The 22,979-nt window shown below is 43.0% G+C and overlaps 1 protein-coding gene across 10 annotated transcripts in view; it reads right to left on the reverse strand.

The window, feature by feature from the left end:
* Window positions 1-22,979, reverse strand: part of Osbpl3 (oxysterol binding protein like 3) — a 197,469-nt gene that overhangs the window by 30,318 nt on the left and 144,172 nt on the right. For all 10 annotated transcript variants that reach the window (XM_045135889.1, XM_004652803.2, XM_004652801.2 and 7 more), the window contains 4 exons: window positions 17,217-17,351; window positions 15,967-16,060; window positions 11,352-11,602; window positions 8,323-8,460 (listed from right to left, as the gene is read on the reverse strand). In XM_045135889.1, coding sequence (XP_044991824.1) covers window positions 8,323-8,460; window positions 11,352-11,602; window positions 15,967-16,060; window positions 17,217-17,351 — 618 coding nt within the window. The remainder of the gene's footprint in view (window positions 1-8,322; window positions 8,461-11,351; window positions 11,603-15,966; window positions 16,061-17,216; window positions 17,352-22,979) is intronic.

Consider the following 22,979-nt stretch of genomic DNA (forward strand, 5'->3'; position numbering starts at 1 on the left):
CCACATAAGCCAGATGCACAGGAGGTGGGGGCAGAAATGTGTCTAGTTTATTTGCAGTGGCTCCAGGCTCCAGCACACTCACTCATATTCTCCCCCTCCCTGCTTCTTTCTCTTTCTCCCAAATAAATAAATAATATATAAAAAATAAAATAATGCAAGTTTGTTCTTTTAAAAACCATTCTGCTAGCTTAATAAACCACTGTTCAGCAGACTGCTTTTTAAAAATATTTATTTCTTAGCAATGAGAAAGAGAGGGAGAAAGAGAGGGGTAGAGAGAGAGTATGGGCATGCCAGGGCCTCTTGCCACTACCAATGAACTCCAGATGCATGGCCACTGAGTGCATCTGGATTTAAAGAACTGAACCTGGGCCAGCAGGTTCCTCCACTCCCCAGTCCCAGACTGATTTTAAACCGACCCAAAAGATGTTTTCTGAATGAGTGAACCTTAATGTTCAAGTACAGATCATCTTGTTTGTTTCCTCATAGATTGAACAGGCCTTTGAGACTAAGATTTTTCAGAAGTTTTTCAGAAGTTTACGGAACAGTCTAGAAAAACTGAGGATACCTTCCTTCCTTTTCTTCTGTGGAGTTCCTCATAAGCACTCATTCACAAACCATTTCTGGACTGCCTGACACCCTCAGGGAATGTGGGGGAGTGTTGGTTCTCCCTGCCCTGGGTCCTAGCTACGCAATGTCATCTACAGACCGTACAGTCTTGGGCAAGTTTCTTTATCCCTCTCAGCCTGGGCCTCCTCATCTGTAACACAGGATTACTGTCACTGGCTAATACAACACATGGGCAAGTTTCCAGGCCCACATGCTGGTGTGGATGGGATAGATTAAATTTTAATTGTTTAATGATGACATGGTAACCTCACGTCTTCATTAGCTTTATTTTATAAATCAGGAACAGGGCTCTGTCCAGCATGGAATGTGCCCAGTGGTCTGACAAGGCAGCATCTGCTCCTCTGTGCGCCTGGAAGGCTCAAAGCTGGGCTCTCGTTCCTTCCCAAAGCCACAGCACATCATTAAGGTGTCTTTTCTGGAATGTTTATAAAGAATCTTTTGAATTTGACCTTTCTAACCTCTCTGCATCTCATTTATTTCTTTGTAAAATGAGGTCAGAGGAAATGTCTTGACTTCAAAATGTTGATTCTAACATCTATTCTGTATGTCTTCTAATCTCAGAATAGAGTGGCCAGAGGATGTCAGGCAATCTATAAGTCTGTTTCAGGGCTTTGGTTGTTTTGAATGCAAGCAGAAAGGGCTAATTCTCCATGCCTTCCTTAATCTTTGTGGATGGTGACGAACAGAGAATACAGTTTGGCAGGTCCTTACCAGTGGGAATGTAGACCAGGATCAGTCTCCATTCTTTCCTTTTCTTTTTCCTTTTTTTTTTTTTTTTTTTGGTTTGGTTTTTATTTTGAGACAGCATCTTGCTGGTTTCAACTTGTGATTCTCCTACCTCAGCTTTCTAAATATTGAGATTATAGGCCTGCACCACCATACCTGGCTAGCCTGTTTATTATTATATCTTCACATAAATTCTGCCCCTTACCCCCAATAAAAAGCAGTAGGTACATTTGAATCTGGCCTGACAGCCCAGGGGAGCCACTGCCTGTTAGCTTCTCAGGTAAACATGATTTAGACTGGTTCTTAGCCTCATTTCTCATCGCTTCCTCTCCAGCCAGAGGAGACTAGTTCCTCAGCAGTGGTGATTTCCAAGCATTCAAGAACCCAGCGGGTGCCTTTCACTATGCAATTCCTTGTCTGATAAGAGAGGTGCTGCTCCTCTCTCAAAGTCCCAATGCAGCCCCGTGGAATTAAAAATTCTTGCAATTTTGGCTTCACTTATATGTATGAGGCCTTTACTCCCTTGCTCTGGTCATTTTTGGTTTTGCTTTGCATGTACTTCACAGAAAGAGGTAGGTAGTCAACGAAGTAGATGAGGAAAAAACAGGCATTTCAATATTTGTGTACTTTATATTTTTTTCAATTGAGAAAATGGTCCCTAAAACTGCCCACAGAACTAACCGTACAGTCATCCCAATTTCTGATACAAAAAAAAAAAAAACAAAAAAAAACCCTCCTAGTTCCCTAAGCACTGTAGAGTGACTTACAGAGAAAGGACAAGTGCCAGGTAAAGGAAACACCCAGGGTCGGACAGAGTGTCCATTCTTCTCTTATCTTCCATAAAACACTTGCTGTTGCCAGAAATGTGCTGGGCACTGTTTTAGTCTTTGGGGACACAGTGATAAGCTCGAGAGGCAAACCAGAGAGTTTGTATTTTAGGGTGGAAGCCATGAGATACATGGCATACACTGGCACCAACTGGTCAGTCTTGGGAGAGATAGGGCAAGGTGTGAGGATGGGGATCAGAGCTGTTCCGCCAGGGTGCTGGGTAAGACTCTGAAAAGGGAAGCCTCTGAGAGGAATCAGGGAAGCCCACCACGCAGTTACCTGGGAAAAGCACACCTATGCTGCAGGAGCCAGTGGCTGAAAAACTACCAGGTGCAAAGCAGAAGGCCAGGCCAATGTGGCAGGTGACACAGGGAGAAGTGAGGAGAAGCATGGTGGCCGCCCAGGCGCCAGAGGGCTTTGTGAGTCACTGTCTGGGTTCTGGCTTTTATTCCAAGCGACTTGAAAGGTACAGGTCATACGTTCCTCCTGCTTAAGACAAGCATTCTGGCAGCTGGGTGAGGAACTGGGCATCCACCCAGTGCAAGGATCTTAGTCACTGGTTATGGTGGTTTGGGCCAGTCAGCCAGCAGCAATGGGGAGGAACAGGATTTGGGAAGGAGGCTGCTGGAGGGAGACCCCGGGGCTTGTTGATGAATGGGTATGGACTGTGAGTGAAGAGATGAGATGAAGGTGAGGTTGGCTGATTTGAGGACAGTGCACTTGCCCCATGGCTTTCACGTATGTCCACAGTGAATCCTTTATCCCACAAACACACAGCCTCTGGAAAAACAAAAACAGAAGCTGGGCATGGTGGTGCACACCTTTAATACCAGCATTTGGGAGGCAGAGGTAGTAGGATTGCCATGAGTTTTAGGATACCCTGCGACAATATAATGAATTCCAGGTCAGCCTGGGCTAGAGTGACACCCTACCTAAAAAAAAAAAAAAAAAAAAAAAAAAAACTAATTAAATGATAACATGATATAGAAACACAGAAAAGCAGAGTGAAGAGATAGCTCAGTGGGTTTAGTGCTTGCTTCATAAGCGTGAGGACCTGAGTTTGATCCTCAGAAGTCATGTAAAAAATGCTGGGCAAGGTGGTACATGTCTACAGTCCCAGAGCTGGAGAGGCAAACATGGGAGGAGCCCCGGGGCATCCTGGCAAAACCATCTAGCCTAATTGGTGAGCAACAGACCAACAAAAGACTCTGTCTTAAAAAAATAAATTAACGCCGGGCTTGGTGGCACATGCCTTTAAGCCCAGCACTTGGGAGGCAGAGGTAGGAGGATCGCTGTGAGTTCAAGGCCACCCTAAGACTACATAGTGCATTCCAGGTCAGCCTGAGCTAGAGTGAGACCCTACCTTGACAAACCAAAAAAATAAAAATAAATAAATTAAATAAATTAATTAACAAAATAGTCAGGCGTGGTGGCGCACGCCTTTAATCCCAGCACTTGGGAGGCAGAGGTAAGAGGATCACCATGAGTTTGAGGCCAGCCTGAGAATACATAGTGAATTTCAGGTTAGCCTGGACTAGTGTGAAACCTTACCTCTAAAAACAAAAATAAATAAATAAAAAATAAATTTTAAAAAGGGTAGGCTGCATTTCTGAGGATAACACCTGAGCTTGTACTCTGGCCTCCATGTGCATTCATTCATGCACATGGTGTGCACACACATAAAAATGTAGAAAAGCACAAAATGATGGCTTAGTTGCCCTATGTTCAAATTTTTGCTAGTTTTATTACAACTAGAATTTTCCCTCCAACAGTCACATTAAATACAGTGCAACTTTAGTCAGGAGCAGACAACCTTCTAGTAGTTAAAAGAACTATTCAGAGAGGTGACAGGGGAACTATTTATAAATCTGGTCAAAAATAGATGTTTGGTTCTCCAAAGGAGCAACAGAGAAGGGCTGAGCCCTGGGGCAAAGGGACAACCCAGCCTTACTCGACTCTCGCCCATCTCAGCAACCTTGGGGTTTTCCAGGTTAAAGTTTACTAACTGCGCTCAGCTTTCCTGACACAAACTCTTGATGGCTTCTAAAATGACTGGTAATTGGCTGCAACCATCTGGATGGTGACGTGAACCTTAGGTCCCGCATAAACAGGAAACGATACTGATGTGCGACCTCCTTTCCTCATCAAAGATTTCCCAAAGGTATGAAACGAGCAGCAGAGCTTGCTGGAGTGAAGTGACTTTTCTGAAATGTGCTCTCCTCTGGGGACACTCAGAGCCTGCGTGTGTGCTGGGACAGGCAGCTAGAGGAAGCAGGAGGGTCCACACAGGTGAAAGTCACACTCGGGCCCCCCGGTCTTCGCTCATATAGAAAGCCAGCGCTGTGCAGACCTCCTGAACATCCTTATCCACAAAGGCCATACCCTAGGGCACAACGGTAGGTGGAACAAAGTCCTTCATGAGTTTGGAGGACGAAGGGTTTATATGGCAGTGGCAGGCAAAACCACATGCACTCAACAGTATTCACAGGAGATCCCAGAAGAGACGTAGGAGAAAGGATAGTGGAAGGGAAATGGGGGCCTGGGGCAGCACATTACTGGGGACACTAAAAACCTTGATCTCTGGGCCTTGGTCCCCCTCCCCTGTGACTGAGCCTTTCCCGGCCTGCCACACTGGCTTCTGACCACAGGTCACCTTGGACCAGGCGTCTCTGAGATGAGCTACAATGCCAAGATTTGCTTTGATGCAGCCGATCTCTGGGAACGGCCACGGCTTCACTTCCAGGACTTGTCACCTCCACACAACCACACCCCCAATACCACAGCAACAGAGTCCCAGAGCTGTGAGGCAAGAGGCCTGCTGCCCTTCTGCCCACTGAACCGTCCCTCTCGCCCAGCCTGCTCCTTTCCACACAACGGTCTGGGATCTGAACACTCGCCAGAAGAGCCAGGCGGCCGCTGCCCAGGTCTTAGCTTGGAGACACAATTCCTACCGGCGTCGTCCCTAGGATCAAACGTTACAAAACCTCTTAAATCAGGGATTCTGCTCAGTACATTATCTTGACCTTTGGGTGTCTGTGGATGTTGAGAGGCCAGGAAAGCACAGACCCTCCCCACCCCACCCCCAACTCTGAAAGCTCATCACGGGGACACAGCAGACCCGGGCAGCACCGCGCTGCTCCTTGGCTGCGGGCTTCGTGTGCAGGGAGTCGGCCGGTCTTGTGAACAACAAGGTCAGGAGATGGTGGGGTGAGGTCCCGAGCTGAATTATGTCTAGAATGTCAGGAAAACGAGGCAATGGCCTCAAGCACTTTCCTTTTTTAGAGTACAAGGCACGCTGTACATTCACCTGTGATCACCCTCCCAGGTAACCCGCTGGTGGGGAACTTGTGCCTGGTCATGCTGCCCAGAGCCTTCTGATCCCCTCAGCAGGTCTATTTTCCACAGTAAACGCAGATGCAGCAGTAGCATGTAGTTTCTACATCAGCCACTTGCCAACTTTGTGAGTGTGAGTCTAGCCCTGACAGACTCAGTTACTCCTGCCTGCACTACACGAAGCAAAGGTCTGAGGTCATAAAGCTACACTCTGGCCGGATGAAGTGGTTCTACCACGGTCAGGGCTGGTGGCCACTGCTATTCCAGTACAGCCAGCCAGGAGGACTTTGGAGTGCGTAAAAGCTGGCTTTCTGTCTGCCAGCAACATCTAGCGTAGAGCAGATATAGCATATCTTATTTTACTTTCTACATTTTCAACATGCCTCCCACTATTCTTAACATTCTTTATTTAAGGAAATTTCAAATGCTCCTTCTAAATATAAGAGCAATGATCATTTACCACATAGTCCTTCATCTAAGTGTATAGTATCCTTTCATTTAAGCCTTACCACAACCTGAGTCAAGCAAATGGAGGGGTCTTTCAGTTTTCCATTCTGAACATCCTATAATGACAGAAATCATCCTTGATTATTACTGTGGGGCCCACTTCATACATCTGAAGTCTAAGTTGTGGGTTCTCTCTGGATGCAGGTGCCTGTGCACATCCTAGGGGCTCCTCTCCCCCTCTTGGAGCATGCAGCAGATGCACCAGCAGATCCTGCATCGGCTCCATGCCTTCAGCCCATCAAGGCTCAGAGGACCGATGTTCACCTTTCCACAGCTCATGTTACTGCTCTCATAGCTATTCACCATGTCCTGGTTGTCTGCTGTAGCTAAGGGGTATTTAGGGCCTTTTTTTTCCCACAAGAATGCATTTAATGCCATGGAAACCAAATTATATTTTCATTTATTTGCATTCCATTTTGGGTTTGGTATTTAAATAACCCTGTAAATTTAATTTAGACAGATTAACAGATCCCTTTCAATACTGATTTAGCCCTTACTTCCCCAATATCAGGCAACATTTACTTTCCCAACTGGGAAGCCACTGACAATATGCTTTGGTATGTTAGCATATTCATTTTCCTTTGAGTTTAAGAGACCACTGTTTGTCATTGGTTTTGTTTCTTGCTTTGTCTTTTTTGAGACAGCATTTCACTAGGTAGTCCAGGCTGGCAGAGAACTCTATGTGTTTCCAAGCTGGCCTTGAATTCTTAATCCTCCTGCCTCAGGCCTCTGAAAGCTAGAATTACAATCATGCACCATATGCCCAGCCTACAAGCTCGTCAATTTTACAGTTAAAATAAGTACCCAATTCATCAGCAGGGCGTGATAGTGCAGCCTGAAACCCCAGCACTTGGAGAGGCTGAGGCAGTGAGTTTATGGTCAAACTGGGCTATGCAATAAGACCCTCTCTCAGGAAGAAGGAAGAAGAAAAAGAGGAGAAAAAGAACAGAAAAACACAGGACTCTTGGCCATACTATCCTTTCTTTCTAGTTCCTATAATGCAAATCCAGTGCTAAAAATACCCATAAGAATATTTTAGCCATCCATGCTCCTCCTTTTTCTTTTTATTTAATTTTTTAAAATTATTTTTATTTATTTATGAGAGAGAGAGAGAGAGAATGGGTATGCCAGGGCCTCTAGCCACTGCAAACAAACTCCAGACGCATGCGCCACCATGTGCATCTGGTTTATGTGGGACCTGGAGAATCAAACCTAGGTCCTTAGGCTTCACAGGCAAGCACCTTAACCACTATGCCACCTCTCCAGCCCCTGTTTTCTAACATGTGGAAGGAAAGAAATGTACTAAAGCAATGATAGCAAGTCTCTTGAAAGGTAATAAAGGGTTGCTTTTTATGTCCATGTGTGTGCACTGTATTTTAGCTAAATGAGTGTTCCACACCAGCAGATGTGAGGGGATCTCCAACATCTCACCACTGCACACTATGCCACACGCGGCAGCAGCACCGGGAAACTCACTCAGAACAGACCTACTGCATGCACCAGACGCTGCTCTAAGTACTTTGAAGACAGTACCCCAGTCAGTTGTCACTAAGCCACATACACTGACTGCCATCTCCACTTCCAAGAGGAAACTAAAGCAGAGAGAAGCTAGTAACTTGCCCTGGGTTGTATAGCCAGTAGGACATGAAGCTGAGCTTAGAATACAGGCTGCTTGGTCTTGAATATTCTCCTATCCTAGCAGAGTTAAATGGAACTTCAGGCTGTGTAAGTACAATATGACATCTATTAATCCAGGAGAGAGATTGTCTGTCTCCAAGACCCCATTATCAATGCAAGGTCTGAGCACCTGGAATGCTGCAGGGCACATAGTATACATCTAATAAATAACGTGTCAATGTGAATGAATAACGAACTACATGTGTGAATGACTCCTCCTAAGCCGAAACCAGGAACAGGGCACTGACTTAGAGCTGTGCACGCTGAGGGCAGTCCGGGCCTAGAATGGTGGTGCCAAGACTCCAGGGCAAGCTTTCAACCTGAGTCCACGCTGGACAAATGCTTCCTGCCTTGGCAGTTCCTTTGGCTCTGGCTAATGATTTTAGAAGGGTGTTAGTATACGTAACCAAACAAGCTCTCAGAATTACTGGTACCTTTGTGCCCATGGGTGGTGGCTACATTTCACGGGCAGGGGGACATGGATCCACAGCTTTATATTTCAAAACCCTGTAATGACCTCAGTTCTTTGAAGCTGGTGAAAAGGGGGAAAATAAGTATTTTAGGAGCACATTTAATGGCAGGCATAAGCAACTCCTCCCAACAAACACAAAGGGTACACATCACCTGTTCTGCAAAGAACTGAAAGCCCTTGTCATCTCGCATGCACTCGTAGGTTTCTCCGAGGACCGGGTTAAACGGCTTACTCCCCGCGCGGAAGTAGCTGGACGCGTAAGCAGATATGGCAAAGGCTGCCACGAACACCTGGAGACACGGAGGGAAGAACGACGTTATTTCTGTGTCGCCAAGAAAACTGTTGTCATGAAGTAAAACCTCAGTTTCTTTCACAAGGACAAAGATTTGTCTTGGGGTTAAACACAGCAAACCAATGTAGGTTTAAAATCATTAGTTTAAATAATGTTTATTTTGGCCCAGAAACAAGTCAATGATGTGTTGAAGCTGCTCATTTACTTTGATATCTAAAATTGGATAATTGCAATCCAGATGATAAAATTCCACAAGTGAACTACACAGAACATCTAGCCTGGCGGCACTGGGAATCCTGACATCAAGGCTTCAGGGGTGCCAGGGAAAGTGCTAAAAAAGCCAAACACCCCAGAGCTCAGAATTGTGCGTCATCATCTCTTTGAACAATTTATTCAATTGCATGTGTGTGTGTATGTGGGGGAGGGGCGGTGCCATGGCCTCTGGCCATTGCAAATGAACATCTGACACTTGTGCCACTTTTTGCTTCTCGCTTATTGGGGTGGCTTGGGAATTGAACTCAGGCCAGCAGAATTTGCAAGTAAGCACCTTTAATTGCTGAGCCATCTGCCAATCCCATAAATTTAACCATTCAAAATCAGGTATTGTAGAAGTCTAAAAACTCATGCTGATCAAAGAAAATGTGTGAGCTATTTTTTCATTCTGAGAAACAGGATACAGTAGCCCTAAATTCTACTTTACAGAGAGGAGAGATGTAAGCTGGAGAAGGGAGAGGAGGAGGACTAGGAAGGGGAGGAGGAAGGGAAGCTACAAGTAACCATGAAATGAGAAAATCCTTCCCTGACCCACACTGTGAGGGTCCTGGAATGTTTCTCAGCTTTCTCTGCTCCCCAAAGTTATACCTAAATAGTTACAGAAAAAGTTCCTTTCTAATACTGAGTAATAACAATCTTAACAGTTCTTCTTCAGAGAACAATTTGTGAAACATTTTATCCTGAAGAAATGAGCACCTGTTACAAATTTGCGCCAGACACAAGGCCTTTTTACTAACCCACTGCAAGGTGTCTGGGTGTTGCTTATAACAGGACCCACTTTCCCACCTCACCCTGAAGATTTCTCTTGACTTGCTTATGAAGATTAATTCTTGGGTTGGGAGTGTGTCTCACGGGCACAGTCTTTGTTGTTGAACAAGTATGACACCCTGGGCTTGGTCTCCAGCTCCACAAAAAGAAAAAAAAAGGCAATTTGCTACACTCTGGCCAGTCCAACACCTGTGACTCTCTGTGTTCTTGAAACCCAAATATCTGTTCCTTTCTCTGCTTCCTCAGTTTATGACCTGACAGTAAGTTCACATTGTCTACATGAAATGCTCAATCATGGTCTAACAAAATGGACTGAAGTGCCTTTGATGAGGAGGCCTCAGAGATCAGGGAGCTATGGTGGGATGTCTCTTTGGGTCAGGGGCAAAGGTGTCCCTTCATCTTCAAGTCATAGGAGTGATGGAGTTTCTATGAGAATGAGGTCTACAGATGGTGTAGGATGTGGAGACCACACCCTCTATCGCAGCGGGGGTGTTGCTGGCCGGTCTGTGACGCCCAGGGGGGTGTTTGTCGGTTTAGCTAATCAGTGAATACAATGAGAGAACTCTGCATTTGGGGGACACTGAAGTCCCAGCTCCCCACAAGGACAAACAAGGATACAACTATTTACTAACTTACACACAAGGAAGCCAAAACAATAATTTTCAGAATAAAAATTTTCAAGAGTTTACAAATAAATATTTTTTAAAATAATGAAATATTTTATTTATTTGAATCAAAGAGGCAGAGAGAATGCACATGAGAGAGAAAGAGAGAGAGGGCAGGGGGGAAGGAGGGAGGAATGGGCACACCAGGGCATCTAGCTACTGCAAACAAACTCCAGATGCCTGGGCCACCTTGTGCATCTGACTTTACTTGGGTACTAGGGAATTGAACCTGGGTCATTAGACTCTGTAGGCAAGCAACTTAACTGTTGATTGAGCCTCTCCAGCCCTAGAAATTTAGTCTGGATGATAAAAACACTGACATAGTAAATCCTGTATACCAGGGTAATGAAAAAAACAAAAACAAAAATGGGGAGACAGCCTTGGAGCATGTTTTCCTGCCAGGCTTATCAGAACCACCAGATGGAAGCTTCTGAAGGAACAGTAAGCACAAAACCTGGAAAAGACAGAGGAGACCCACCCCTAGGCATCAGCAGGACAGAGGAGCCCCTTGCTTATCTCCACACTCATTCTGATAAGGTGATGGGAACAGCCAAGCAGAGGGCTCTTGGGTATCTTCTGAGACATGACTTTCATTAACAGTCTGTGGATGTGGCTCAGTTGGTAAGGTGCTTGCCTAGCATGCATAAAGGCCTGATTTCTTTAAAAAAAAATATATATATATATACATACATACATACATACATACATACATATATATATATATGTATATATATATTTTAATTTTACAGACAGAATGCACATGAAAGAGAAAAAAATTGGCACGCCAGGGCCTCAGCCACTAAAATCGAACTCCAGATGCTTTTGCCACCTGGTGGGCATGAGTGACCTTGCACTTGGACAGTCGAACATGGTGGTCCTTGCAAGGCACGCTCTAACTGCTAAGCTATCTCTCCAGCCCACAAAGACCTCTAGTTTCAATCCCCAGCACCACATAAATAAAATGTGCCTGTGATGCCCATACCTGCGATTTCAGTGCTCACTTGTAATCCCCAGGTGGAGGTAAGAGGATCAGAAATTTAAGGTCATTCTGAGCTACAAATGAATGCTGCTCTAAGGAACAATCAAGATGTGAACCAGCATGTGTCTCTTGTCTCTACCTCCCTAGGGTCAGAAGGGCCTGTAGCTCAGAGCAGAGTGGGGGACCGGCAAGGTGGGCTCTTACCATCCGCTCCAGGGGGTTGGGGACGCGTGCGGCCTTGTCCAGCAGTTCGCTGTACTCCAGCTCCTCGCAGAGCCGCTGAAGCGTGTTCAGGGGCTCGTTCAGCTCCACGGGCATGGCCACCTTGGACAGGTCCTTCCCTATGTTGTTGCGGAGGATGTTCCACAAGCTGATGTTGCTGGTGTTGGGGCTGGGCGCTGGCAAGCTGGTCCTCCTTTTGGACTTGGCTTCCCTACCACTTTCCAGAACAGGCCCTAAAAGGGGGGAAAAGAAGTCCTGCTGAATCTTGGAAGCTACTAACTGTAGGCATAGAAATCCAAGTTCTGCATTTGGGGGACACTGAAGTCCCAGCTCCCCACAGAGACAAACAAGGATACAACTATTTACTAACTTACACACAAGGAAGCCAAAAGAATAATTTTCAGAATAAAAAATTTTTTTTTAATTTCACAATTTAAAAGAAATCAGGGTGAGGGATGGCTTAGTGGTAAAAGGTGCTTGCCTGCAAAGCCAAAGGATCCAGGTCCAATTCGCCAGGACCCACATAAGCCAGATGCAGAAGCACATGGAGTTTGCTTGCAGTGAGCGGACACCTTGGCATGCCCACTCTCTCTTTTTTTCAATCTGGCTCTTTTCTCTCATAAATAAATAAATAAGTAAAAATAATTTTAAAAATCAATGACAACCTTTATCTAGCAAGTACCCCAGGGTACTATTATATTCAGTGACTGAAAGTCAGAAAATAAGCAAAAGAATTCAGATTAATTAAATATAAAAATCGAGGAGAATGTGATTAGTATAGTTCAATCCCCAGTACTAAAATTACATACACTAAAAGCCATGGACTTTGTTCCTGGGGAAGCCCTTAATTTCTTCTCAAAAACTAGTTCTTCATAGCTTTTATACATTCAGAATAAAACTGGAACTTGGATTTCTATGCCTACAGTTTAGTAGGTTACATTTGTAAAAATTTGAAAAGTTTAAAAAAATAAATCAAATTGTGGTAAACACAACTGTGTGTATGTATGTGTATGTATTTTGTTTTGTTTGAGAGAGGGTCTTACTAGGAGGTGAGGCTGGTCTTAAACTCACAATCATCCTGTTCTTTTAAGTGTTGGGATTATAGCTATGTAGTACTTATTGGTTAAGTTTTATTTAGAAAAATGATAAATAGTGGCTGTTTGTAATTCTACCACCCTAGACTGTAGCCATTTATATTAGGGAATATAGTATTTCCCCCAACTTATCGGTTGAATGTAGTGTGAATATATATTTTATCTTATGTCTTTTCGGCTAACATATTTTCCCATTATTTAAAATTCTTCTAAAACATTTAGTGATGTAAAATAGTCTATATTAATTGACATTTATTACTTTTGGAATATCAACTTTGAGGATACAAAAAGCAAAACAAAGCTAACAAAATCCAAGTCATGATTTTTGTTTGTTTGTTTGTTTTTTGATGTAGGGTCTCACTCTAGCTCAGGCTGACATGGAATTCACTATGTAGTCTCAGGGTGGCCTTGAACTCACAGCAATCTTCCTACTTTTGCCTCCCAAGTGCTGGGATTAAAGATGTACACCACCATACCTGACTATGAATAATCTTATACTTAGATATTTGCCTGGTCTCTGATCACTTTATTAGCATGTAGAGAAGGGCAATTACTATGTCACAGATGGTGAATGTTTCTAGACTTTTGATTCATATGATAACAATGGTATTCAAAAAGGGTATTGAGGACTGGTGAGATAGCTTAGTGATTAAGGTTCTTGCCTGCAAAGACTAATGACCCAGGTTTGAGTGCCCAGTACCCACATAAAGCTAGATGCATAAAGTAGTGCATGTGTGTCTGGGCGACTGGAGGCCCTGGTACATGCATTCTGTCTGCCTCTTTTCTCTCTGCTTGCAAAGAGAGAAAAGAAAGGAAGGAAAGAAGGAGGGAGGGAGGGAAGGATGGATAGAGAGAGGGGAGGAAGGAAGGGAAGAAGGAAGGAAGGGAGGAAGAAAGGAAATGAGGGAGGGAGGGAGGGAGGGCGAGAGGGAGGGAGGGAAGGGACAAAGGAAAGGAGAGAAAGAAGGAGAGGGGAGGGGAGGGAGGGAAAGAAAGGACTGTTGAGTAGATATGAAATCCCCAGAAAGATCATGTGTAGACAGATGATTCCCAACTGAGAACTGATTGGATCCTGAGGCCTCTGATCTAATCAACGGATTAGTCTCATGTTGATCCAAGCATCTAACTAAATTTTGAATTTAATTGCTTATATGGGTAAAATCTGACGCAGGGAAGTGGTTGTAAGTAACAGCACTTTTAAAAACAGCTTTTCCAGTAGTCTGATAATATCTTCTTTGATTCTACTGTTCTAAGTTTTTAGTGAACGCTACTTCACCACAGCACACTGTTGATAGATAACACATACCCTGCTTTTTTTAGTCTGTAGTCTTCAGTCTTAAGTATTTCACCTGAATTATTTTCATTTATTTTTTATGACTACCTCTGAGGTAAATGGTATTATGGACATTTTATAGATAAAAAAGTAAAGTACAGAAAAGGACTTGCTCTAGCACATGTAACCACCGAGTAGCAGGGGTTGGATTGACTCTCCTACCCTCTTCCTGGCTGCTGTCAACAGGGCACAGCCATGGCCCAGGTTCTTCGCAATGTTGTCTCTGAAGCCCACCTTGACTCTGTGCTCAGTGTGGCTTCTTCGATAAGACTCCAAGAGATGGGAGACTTCATCATCTGCCACCTCCTTCATCCATGGCTCGGAGAACCATTTTTTAAAAATATTTATTTTCATTTATTTATTTATTAGAGAGGGAGAGACAGAGAGAGAGAATGGGTGCACCAGGGCCTCTAGCCACTGCAAATAAACTCCAGACACATGTGCCACCATGTGCATCTGGCTTTCATGGGACCTGGAGAATCAAACTTGGGTCCTTACACTTGGCAGGCATGTGCCTTAACTGCTAAGCCATCTCTCCAGCCCTCAGAGAGCCATTTTATTTTATTATTTATTTTATTCATTTGAGAGAGGCAGAAAGAGACAGAGGGAAATGGGCATGCTGGGGCCTTCAGCCATTGCAAACAAACTCCAGACACATGTGTCTCCTTGCGCATCTGGCTTCTATGGCTCCTGTAGAATCCAACCTGGGACCTTTGGCGTTGTAGGCAAGCACTTTATCTGCTAAGCCATCTCCCCAGCCATTTTAATGGGCATACTGCCAACCAAGGGAGAAAGTGTGTTCACTTCTCTTGTGTTTCCTTTCTATAATGGTTTATATTGATTGTCCACTTGACAGCACCTGGAATCACCTAGAAGACTAGCCTTTGGACATACCTGTGAGAGATTATCTAAATTAGTTTAGAACCTAAGGATGCCTGAGAGTATCTTGATTAGGTTAACTGAGGTGGGAAGCCCCACCTTACCTGTGGGTGGCATCACCCCATAGACTGGGGTCCTGGGCTACCTAGAAAGGAGAAAGCCGGAAGCAGCAGCATCCATCGCTCTCTACTTCCTCACTGTGGACTGAATGTGACCATACTCTGGTCAGGTGTTTTGTCCCAGCAACCAGAAAATAATAGACACTTGGAGCACACGAACTTGCTCCTGCATATAAATCACTGGGTTTGGGCTTTTCAACCTAGGGAATCCTCTCTGGAGAACACTTCAAGAAAAACTAAAGAGCAAAACATCTCACTTTTAGCAGGTGTGATGCTGAAATGATACTTTTCAGATGATGGGAAAATTACCTACCTCTTCTGTGGTCCTCAAGGAAGTGGTTCTTTAGTGTTTAGATAATTCATCATCAGGGTTCACATACATTTACTGAGCTGAGAAACACACAAATAAAGGTGTGTGGCCTAGTCCCTGTCCTCTAGATGTGAAGAACAGGTGGTGAGTGGTACTTAAGAGTATCTAATATAAAGATGAACTAGAGATCCCAGGGCACACTGGGTAGGAACTGGGATTGGGAGTGTTTAGTGCTAAGGGCTCATGCTGAGAACTGGGCACTGGATAGATTTTTTTCTAAGTGTATCTTCCTAAGCAGGCTTTAGTTTGCTCATTAAAGTCCTGAGCTGTTTGGGAATAAGCAGACTCTCTACGTTATACTACAGTTCAAACTCACATTGTGAAATACCTTTCTTGACAATCACTTTTCTTCCTGGAATAAAGCAGTAATAAGGGGATGTGTTGGGATAAATTACCAGTTAGCATTTTTTAGTATATATGCCCTATTAAATTCTTAAATGACAAAACACCTTAAGATAGCTAAAGGCACAAAGTTCTGTTCTTAATGTGTTTGCAAAAAGAATATTTGACTGCCCAAAGAATAGTACTAGCATTATTTTTAACATTCATAGGAAATGGCTAGGTGCTCTCACCTTGTAAAATAAAGATATACACAGGCAAACAAATTGATCTGAATGAGTACATTTTTCTCATGCGGGTACTCTCTCCCCACCTAGATTATAAAATCCTGGATGATGCCTTGTGCTATATGTTAATTTCTTGTGTAGTACTGCTGCCCCCTCTGCCTTTAGCAGGCACTCTATCTGTGACTATGATTCTATACAGAAGCAAACTTTCAGAGACCCAATAATGTAAATCTTACCCAAGGTTTGTCTTTCATTATCAAAATCATTACTGAGATTGTCTAAGGAAAGATTATCACTTATGTCACTGACATATGAATTGTCATCAGAAATCTATGGAAAAGAAGAAATAATATACATTAGAGTTAGAGTAAATGGAAGGAGAGTTTCCATAAAACCCTTACTTCAAATGATCAAACATGCTATGTCTGACCCACACCAGAAATCTATAGAAACAATCTGGGGTGCTGTGTTCAAAAAATGCCCCCCATACCAATCTATCTAGGTTATACTCATTAAAAAAACAACTGTTAGTGCTGGGGATATAGGTCAGAGCAGAGAGCTTGCCTAGAGCTTGTGATAGGCCCTGGGTTTGATCCTTAGCACAGAAAGGAAGGGAAGGAGATAAAGAGGGAACAAAGAAAAAAATTCCTACATATTTTTGGTTAGTTCTCACAAGAAAAAATAAACTCCAAATCTCTATTATTATAAAATTTTTCATTGTAACTGCATTTACAGAATTTGTTGGGTTTTAGGTAGGAGTTAACAATTTGTCTTTGAACTATTTGTGAAAAAAAAGACACTTCTATGGGAATTCATACATAAACAAGATTATTACTTCTATACCTAAAGGGTAAAAGTATCAGCACATACATAGCAATGTTAACTGTGGTACCTGCCTCTTATAGAAATTATTATTTTATGTATTAATTTTAAATAGTATTTATACTATATGTATACTAATCATATAATTATAAAAATGTGTAGCAGATTAACATGATCAAACACATACAGAGTGCTATTTTCTAGCCCTATGGTGGAAATATTCCCTTATTAAATAGGTAAAATTCAAGCTGGGTGTGGTGGCACATGCTTTTAATCCCAGCACTCCAGAGGCAGAGATAGGAGGATCAACATGAGTTCGAGTGAATTCCAGGTCAGCCTGGACCAGAGTGAGGCCCTACCTTAAAAAAACAAAACAAAAAAATAAAATAAAAATAAAGGTAAAATTCAGAATTACCAATCTGAAAATGAAAAAATGTCTAACAAACTAAGTAAAAGAAATGAAAAAGTGTCTTTTAGTCTTAACTTTTATAGCTTTTTTTCTTCTACTAGATTGTATCATTGGGGCTTTTCGGGAATGATACATGAGGCCCCTGGCAGAGGGACGGTAGAGTTGAGAGCTTCTGCATAGGGACCTTTAGCACAGCTTAGCCCACAGCGTCCCCAAAGAGATTTCAAGACACCTAAGTGACAACAGGGTTCCAACCTCATTTTCCGAAGAGCTTGGAGACAGCAGCACTTCCTGGGCATCGAAAAACTCGGAAAGGGAGTCTGTGATAGAGAGCCTGCTCTCGTCAGACAGCTGGTGAGCCAGAGCCCGGTTCTCGTCTCTGCTGCTTTCCTAGTTGAAGGACAGAAACAGAATCGCATATATTTAGAAACGGCCTCAACAGAAACAAAAGCAGCAAATGATTTCGTGACATGCACACAGGCAGCTCACAGCAGAGGGCAGTTGAGAAATAAGCATCACACAAGACAAAACAGAAAAAGAAAGTTCTCCCCTAAGTGGGTGTTTTCACTTACAGGCACCGAAGTTGCTCAGGCACATGTCACAAACCTCAAAGCAAACCCTGGCTACCCATTTGAGGGGTGGAGGAATTCCAACACTCTGAATCATATCCTCTTATTCTCTCCCACTGCAGAATGCTTCTTTTCATCCTAAAATTGTCTCTGAATTAGACTGGGTGCTTGTCCCTGCATGGGAGGTTCCAAGCAACATGCCTTTCCTCTTCCCCAGGGCACTCTCCGAGGCTGGTATGCTGCTTTGAAGAGTCCCTGATAAAAACTGTGTTCTGAGACCTGAGGTGCCCTGGTCATCCTTCATGGATGAGTGAGATGAAGGCCCTTGTCTCTTCTGCACCAAAATGACTCCTCAAGGAAAAGAGACTTCCGATCCTAAGGTTAATTCTGTGTACAAACCATTCAGGGCAAAAACGTCTCTCTCATGGGCCTCCAGCACCATCCCACTGTGTGTGGACTCACCTTCTGGAAGGACCCAAGCCCTCTGGGCGCATGCTCTCCATTCTCTTGGCAAGGAAAATTTCAGTGCAACTCAACACATTAAGCAATGATTTGATACAGTCGTCCTCTGGCCACAAAGGAACAGGAGAAGACCAAGACAAGGCGTTGGCCCGCGTGTGGCACACGCCAGAGCAGGACGGCAGAGACAAGGCGACGGGAGCGGAAACTCTTGGGAGGCTCGGGTTGGGAGGGTTTCACAGAGATGACATGGGAACTAGACCCTGATTAGGACAGATATGGGACAACATGACTCCATTCCTTGGACTCAGAGAAGATCATTCCCTTGAGTTTATGGACAGCTCCCATGCATCACTGGCTGGTACAGAGTTGCTTCTGGGGAAGGAAATTAGAGCAGGGGATGTCTCTCCCAGAGGCTTTATAAGTTCAAGACACACTGCTCTCTTCACCAACAGAAGCTATGCCCAAGGAGGTCATGCCAGGACAGGAGAGATTCAGCAGGGTTTCCTAAGTAATAAAGAGTGAAGGGGTCCCTTGGGAAGAGTTTACATGGAAATATGTCTCCCTTTCTCTTGGAGTCTTCCTAAATTGGACATCTGCTCAAAGTGTTGGTTTAAAGATCCCACCCATTTGAGTATCTCTACTCTCCCCTAAAAAGTACAGCAACTGTTTTCTTATGGAAAAGCAAACACCCCCCCCCCCCCGGAAAAAACAAAACAAAACAGGCACACAGCATCTGAGTTTGAAGTCACTGCTAATACGGGGTGGTTCTTTATTCTTGAATTCTCAGCGGAATCTTTCTGTGTGTCCCGCCACGTGAGATGCTAATGATTTATTTACTTGTCCTGCTCATGAATTCACTGCTGCACATTCCTGCTCTATCTTCCTCCTCCTGCACCAATGGTCAGGATTCCCCGGCTTATCCACACTAAAAAGAACTAACACAAGCTGGGAATCCATTAACTGAAATGCTTAGGTGCAGTTGTGTTTTGGACTTCGGGTTTTTCTGGAAGATTTATTTAGGTATCGATACAACGAGGTACCTTGGGGCAGAATGAAAGTCTAATCAGGAAGTCTGTTTATGTATCAGATGCACGTACACTTATATTCTGAAGGAAATTTTATACACTATTTTCAGTTAACTGGCATTTAGACTGAAGCATGAGGTCAGGTATGAAGTTTTCTACTTGTGGTATCATATTGCTGTTCAAAATGTTTTGGATTCTGGAACATTTTTTTATTCTATTTTATTTTATTCTATTTTATTTTATTCTATTCTATTCTATTCTATTCTATTCTATTTTATTTTATTTTATTTTATTTTTTGGCTCAGGGATGCTGAACCCACACTTTCTTCCCTAACCCCTTTGTGGTGTTTTACCAAACTAGCAGCTTATAAAACTCATACTGAAAAACACCAGGGCTGTAGCTCCCCCCCCCCATCCAAGCAGTTTCTTTTTTACTTTGTCCAGGGCAGGGACTCACTATAGCCTAGGCTGACCTAGAACTTGCTAAAATCCTCCTACCTCAGCCTCCAGAGTGCTGAGATTACAGGTGTGAGCCACCACACCCAGATTCCAGCAGTTTCTTGAACGGTTAAAAGTACCTTGTTTATTGAAACGAGAACATAGCTTTAACTTCCCTCGCTGAACTCTGAAGTGGTTGTCTACTTGGTATTTATGCTGCAACAAGTTCAACACAGAAGAAGGAGGGAGGGAGGGAGGTCACCTATAACCCTATCACCTAGCACGGCTCTGACAAGTATTTGTACACTTCTCTCTCAGCGTTTTTTTATACATGTGGTTTTGCTTTAAAACAACTGTAATCATTACATTTGCACATATATTTTTAATCTGATTATACTTTCCCAAACAGCAGTGTACCAAAATAACTTTTCTTTAATATGAGTGTGTTTTAAGGTTAAAGGCAATATATACTCAAGATAGAAAATACCCAAAATTGTAAATATCACTTCATGATTCATCAATGAGATTACTGATGTTATTTTTTCCTTTTAATATATTTGTACAATTTTTTTCATTATGACAAAGTGAGATCAACCATATGACCCAGCTATAGCACTCCTAGGCAACATCCGAAGGAATCATCTCATTTCCTTAGAAGTACGTGCTCAACCATGTTTATTGCTGCTCAATTTATAATAGCTAGGAAATGGAACCAGCCTAGATGTCCCTCAACTAATGAGTGGATAATGGAGATGTGGCACATTTATACAATGGAGTTCTACTCAGCAGTAAAGAAAAATGAAGTTATGAAATTTGCAGAAAAATGGATGGATCTGACAAGGATTATACTAAGTGAGGTAACCCAGGCCCAGAAAGCCAAGCGCCACATGTTCTCCCGCATATGTGGATCCTAGCTACACATGATTGGGCTTCTGCGTGAGAAGAAAAATACTTAATAGCAGAGGCCAGTAAGTTAAAAAGGAGATACAAAGGGAAGAAAAAGGAAAGGAGGAGGGTACTTAATAGGTTGATATGTATATATGTAAATACAATGATTGATATAGGGAGGTAATATGATGGAGAATGCAATTTCAAAGGGGAAAGTATGGGGGGGAGGGGAGAATTACCATGGGATTTTTTTTTATAATCATGGAAAATATTAATAAAAATTTAAAAAAAGAAAAATTGGGATCAAATTGGGAATAGAAATGTACACTGCTATATTCATTTACTATTATGTTGTGAGTGCTTTCCCAGGCCATTAGGAATTCTCTCAGAGAATGAGCTTCAACTGAAAGTTGGTGTATTTATGTATGTATCACAGTGATAACTCTTTGTATTAGAAATTAAGGGTGGGCGCAGATTTGCAAATTTGATGAGCACTGTTCTAAGTGTTTTTGCTTGTATCTCATTATTTTTAGAATCCATTTTCAGAAAATTTAAAAGCTTGAATATATACATACATGTATGTATGTCTATAAATATATATCTCCTAGTTTCTATTTCTCCATATTCTTACACTAGAGCAGTGAGTACCATAATTTAGAAAAAGAATTGTGCTAACCTAGTTGACTGTACTTTTTAGGCTGGATGTTCTTTTCTTTTGAAGAAGCAGGCTTAGCGGGGGTGGGAAAGACAACCGAACAAAGTGGAATGGGTGAAAGTATCCAGTGGAAACAGGGGCTGGAGACGAGGGGAGAGAAGATCTACCAAAATGCAATACTTACTTTGTAAGTGAACTCAGTTAACATTTTGGGGGGCTGGAGAGTGGCTAAGGCACTTGCTTGCAAACCCTAACAATCTGGATTCCATTCCCCAATACCCACATAAAGCCAGATGCACAGAGTGGCACATGCATCTGGAATTGGTTTGTAGTGGCTAGAGGCCCTGACACACCCATTCTTTCTCCATCTCTCTCTGCTTGCAACTTTTTTTTTTATTTTGGATTTGTACGTGTGTGTGCATGCATGTACACATGAGCATATGTGTGTGGAAGCCACAGGTAGATGCTAGGCTTCTTCCTTACTCTCCAATTTTATTCTTTCAGACAAGGTCTTTAGGTGAACTTAGAGCTCACTGATTCATTTAGATTAGCTAGCCAGTGAGCCCTAGGGATTCCTTATCTCTGTTGCTCTAGTGCTGGGATTACAGGTGGGTGCCACATTGCCCAGCGTTTTACATGGTTTCTGGGAATCTTAACTGAGGTCCTTGTGCACCAAACACTTTACCTGCTAAGCCATCTCCTCAGCCAGTATTTTTAAAAAGCAAGTTGCAGAATTTTAATGTGGGAGAGGCTAGGGTAAGTGTAAGTGGTACACAGGATTTCTCTCAGTACTTCTTTGTATCGTTCTGTGAATTTTTAAAAATGTTTTACTTATTTGAGGAAAAGAGAAGGGGGGGGAGAGAGAGAGAGGCCTCTAGCCACTGCAAATCAACTCAGACACATGTGCCACCTAGTGCATCTGGCTTTATGTGGATACTGGGGAATAGAATCTGGATCCAATAGCTTTGCAAGTAACTGCCTTAACCATTAAGCCATCTCTCCAGCCCAGCACCTCTGTGATTTTTTTCTTTTTCTCTCTTTTCTTTTCAAGGTAGGATCTTGCTCTAGCCCAGACGGACCTGGAATTCATTATGTTGTCTCAGGGTAGCCTCGAACTCACAGGGACCCTCCCACCTCTGCCTCCTAAATGCTGGGATTAAAGGTGTGCGCCACCACACCCAACACCTCTGTGAAGTTTTAAGAGCAGTTATGTATCATGCAGTGACATTTCTGCCAAAGGGTCTCTTAAGATAATAGAGCTGAAAAATTCCTATTGTGTAGTGATGCCTCACTGTTATAACAGCATAACAAGACATTCCACGTTTGCAATGATGTTGGTGTGAACAAACCCTCTGAGACGGTAGCAGTTATAACATTAGAGCACATGCAATTACAGACAGTGCACAGGGCTTGAAATAACAATGTACAGCTGTTACTGGATTATGTATTCGCTAAGCCTCTTAATCAGCATTTTAGATCGTACTTCTACTTATACAACAAAAAACAATGCACTGTGAATGAGTCTCAAGCAAGTCTTTCAAGGGGAGTTCAGAGGAAGACATCACTACCCACTATCACGAGGGTGAAGCTTCAAGTGCATCAATGGCCCTGAAGACATTCTAATGGGACGAGAGGAGGAGGTGGGGGATGTGGATGCTCCCAGTGCTCCTGATGTTGTGTGGGCCTAGGCCTGTGTGTGCATTTATATTCATTTGTAATAATAAAGCATAAAATGTAAAAATAAAACTATATAAGATTTTATCTATCTTTCTTTTTTTTTTTTTGTTTTGTTTTTCAAGATAGCGTCTCACTCTAGCCCATGCTGACCTGGAATTCACTCTGCATTCTCAGGGTGGCCTCGAACTCACAGTGAGTGATCCTCCTACCTCGGCCTTCCAAGTGCTGGGATTAAAGTCATGCACCACTGTGCCTGGCTTATCTATTGCTTTAAGCTTAATTGTATTTAACTTTTTTTTAAGAG

Source organism: Jaculus jaculus, chromosome 16 (genome assembly GCF_020740685.1).
Source record: "Jaculus jaculus isolate mJacJac1 chromosome 16, mJacJac1.mat.Y.cur, whole genome shotgun sequence".
Lineage (NCBI taxonomy): Eukaryota > Metazoa > Chordata > Mammalia > Rodentia > Dipodidae > Jaculus > Jaculus jaculus.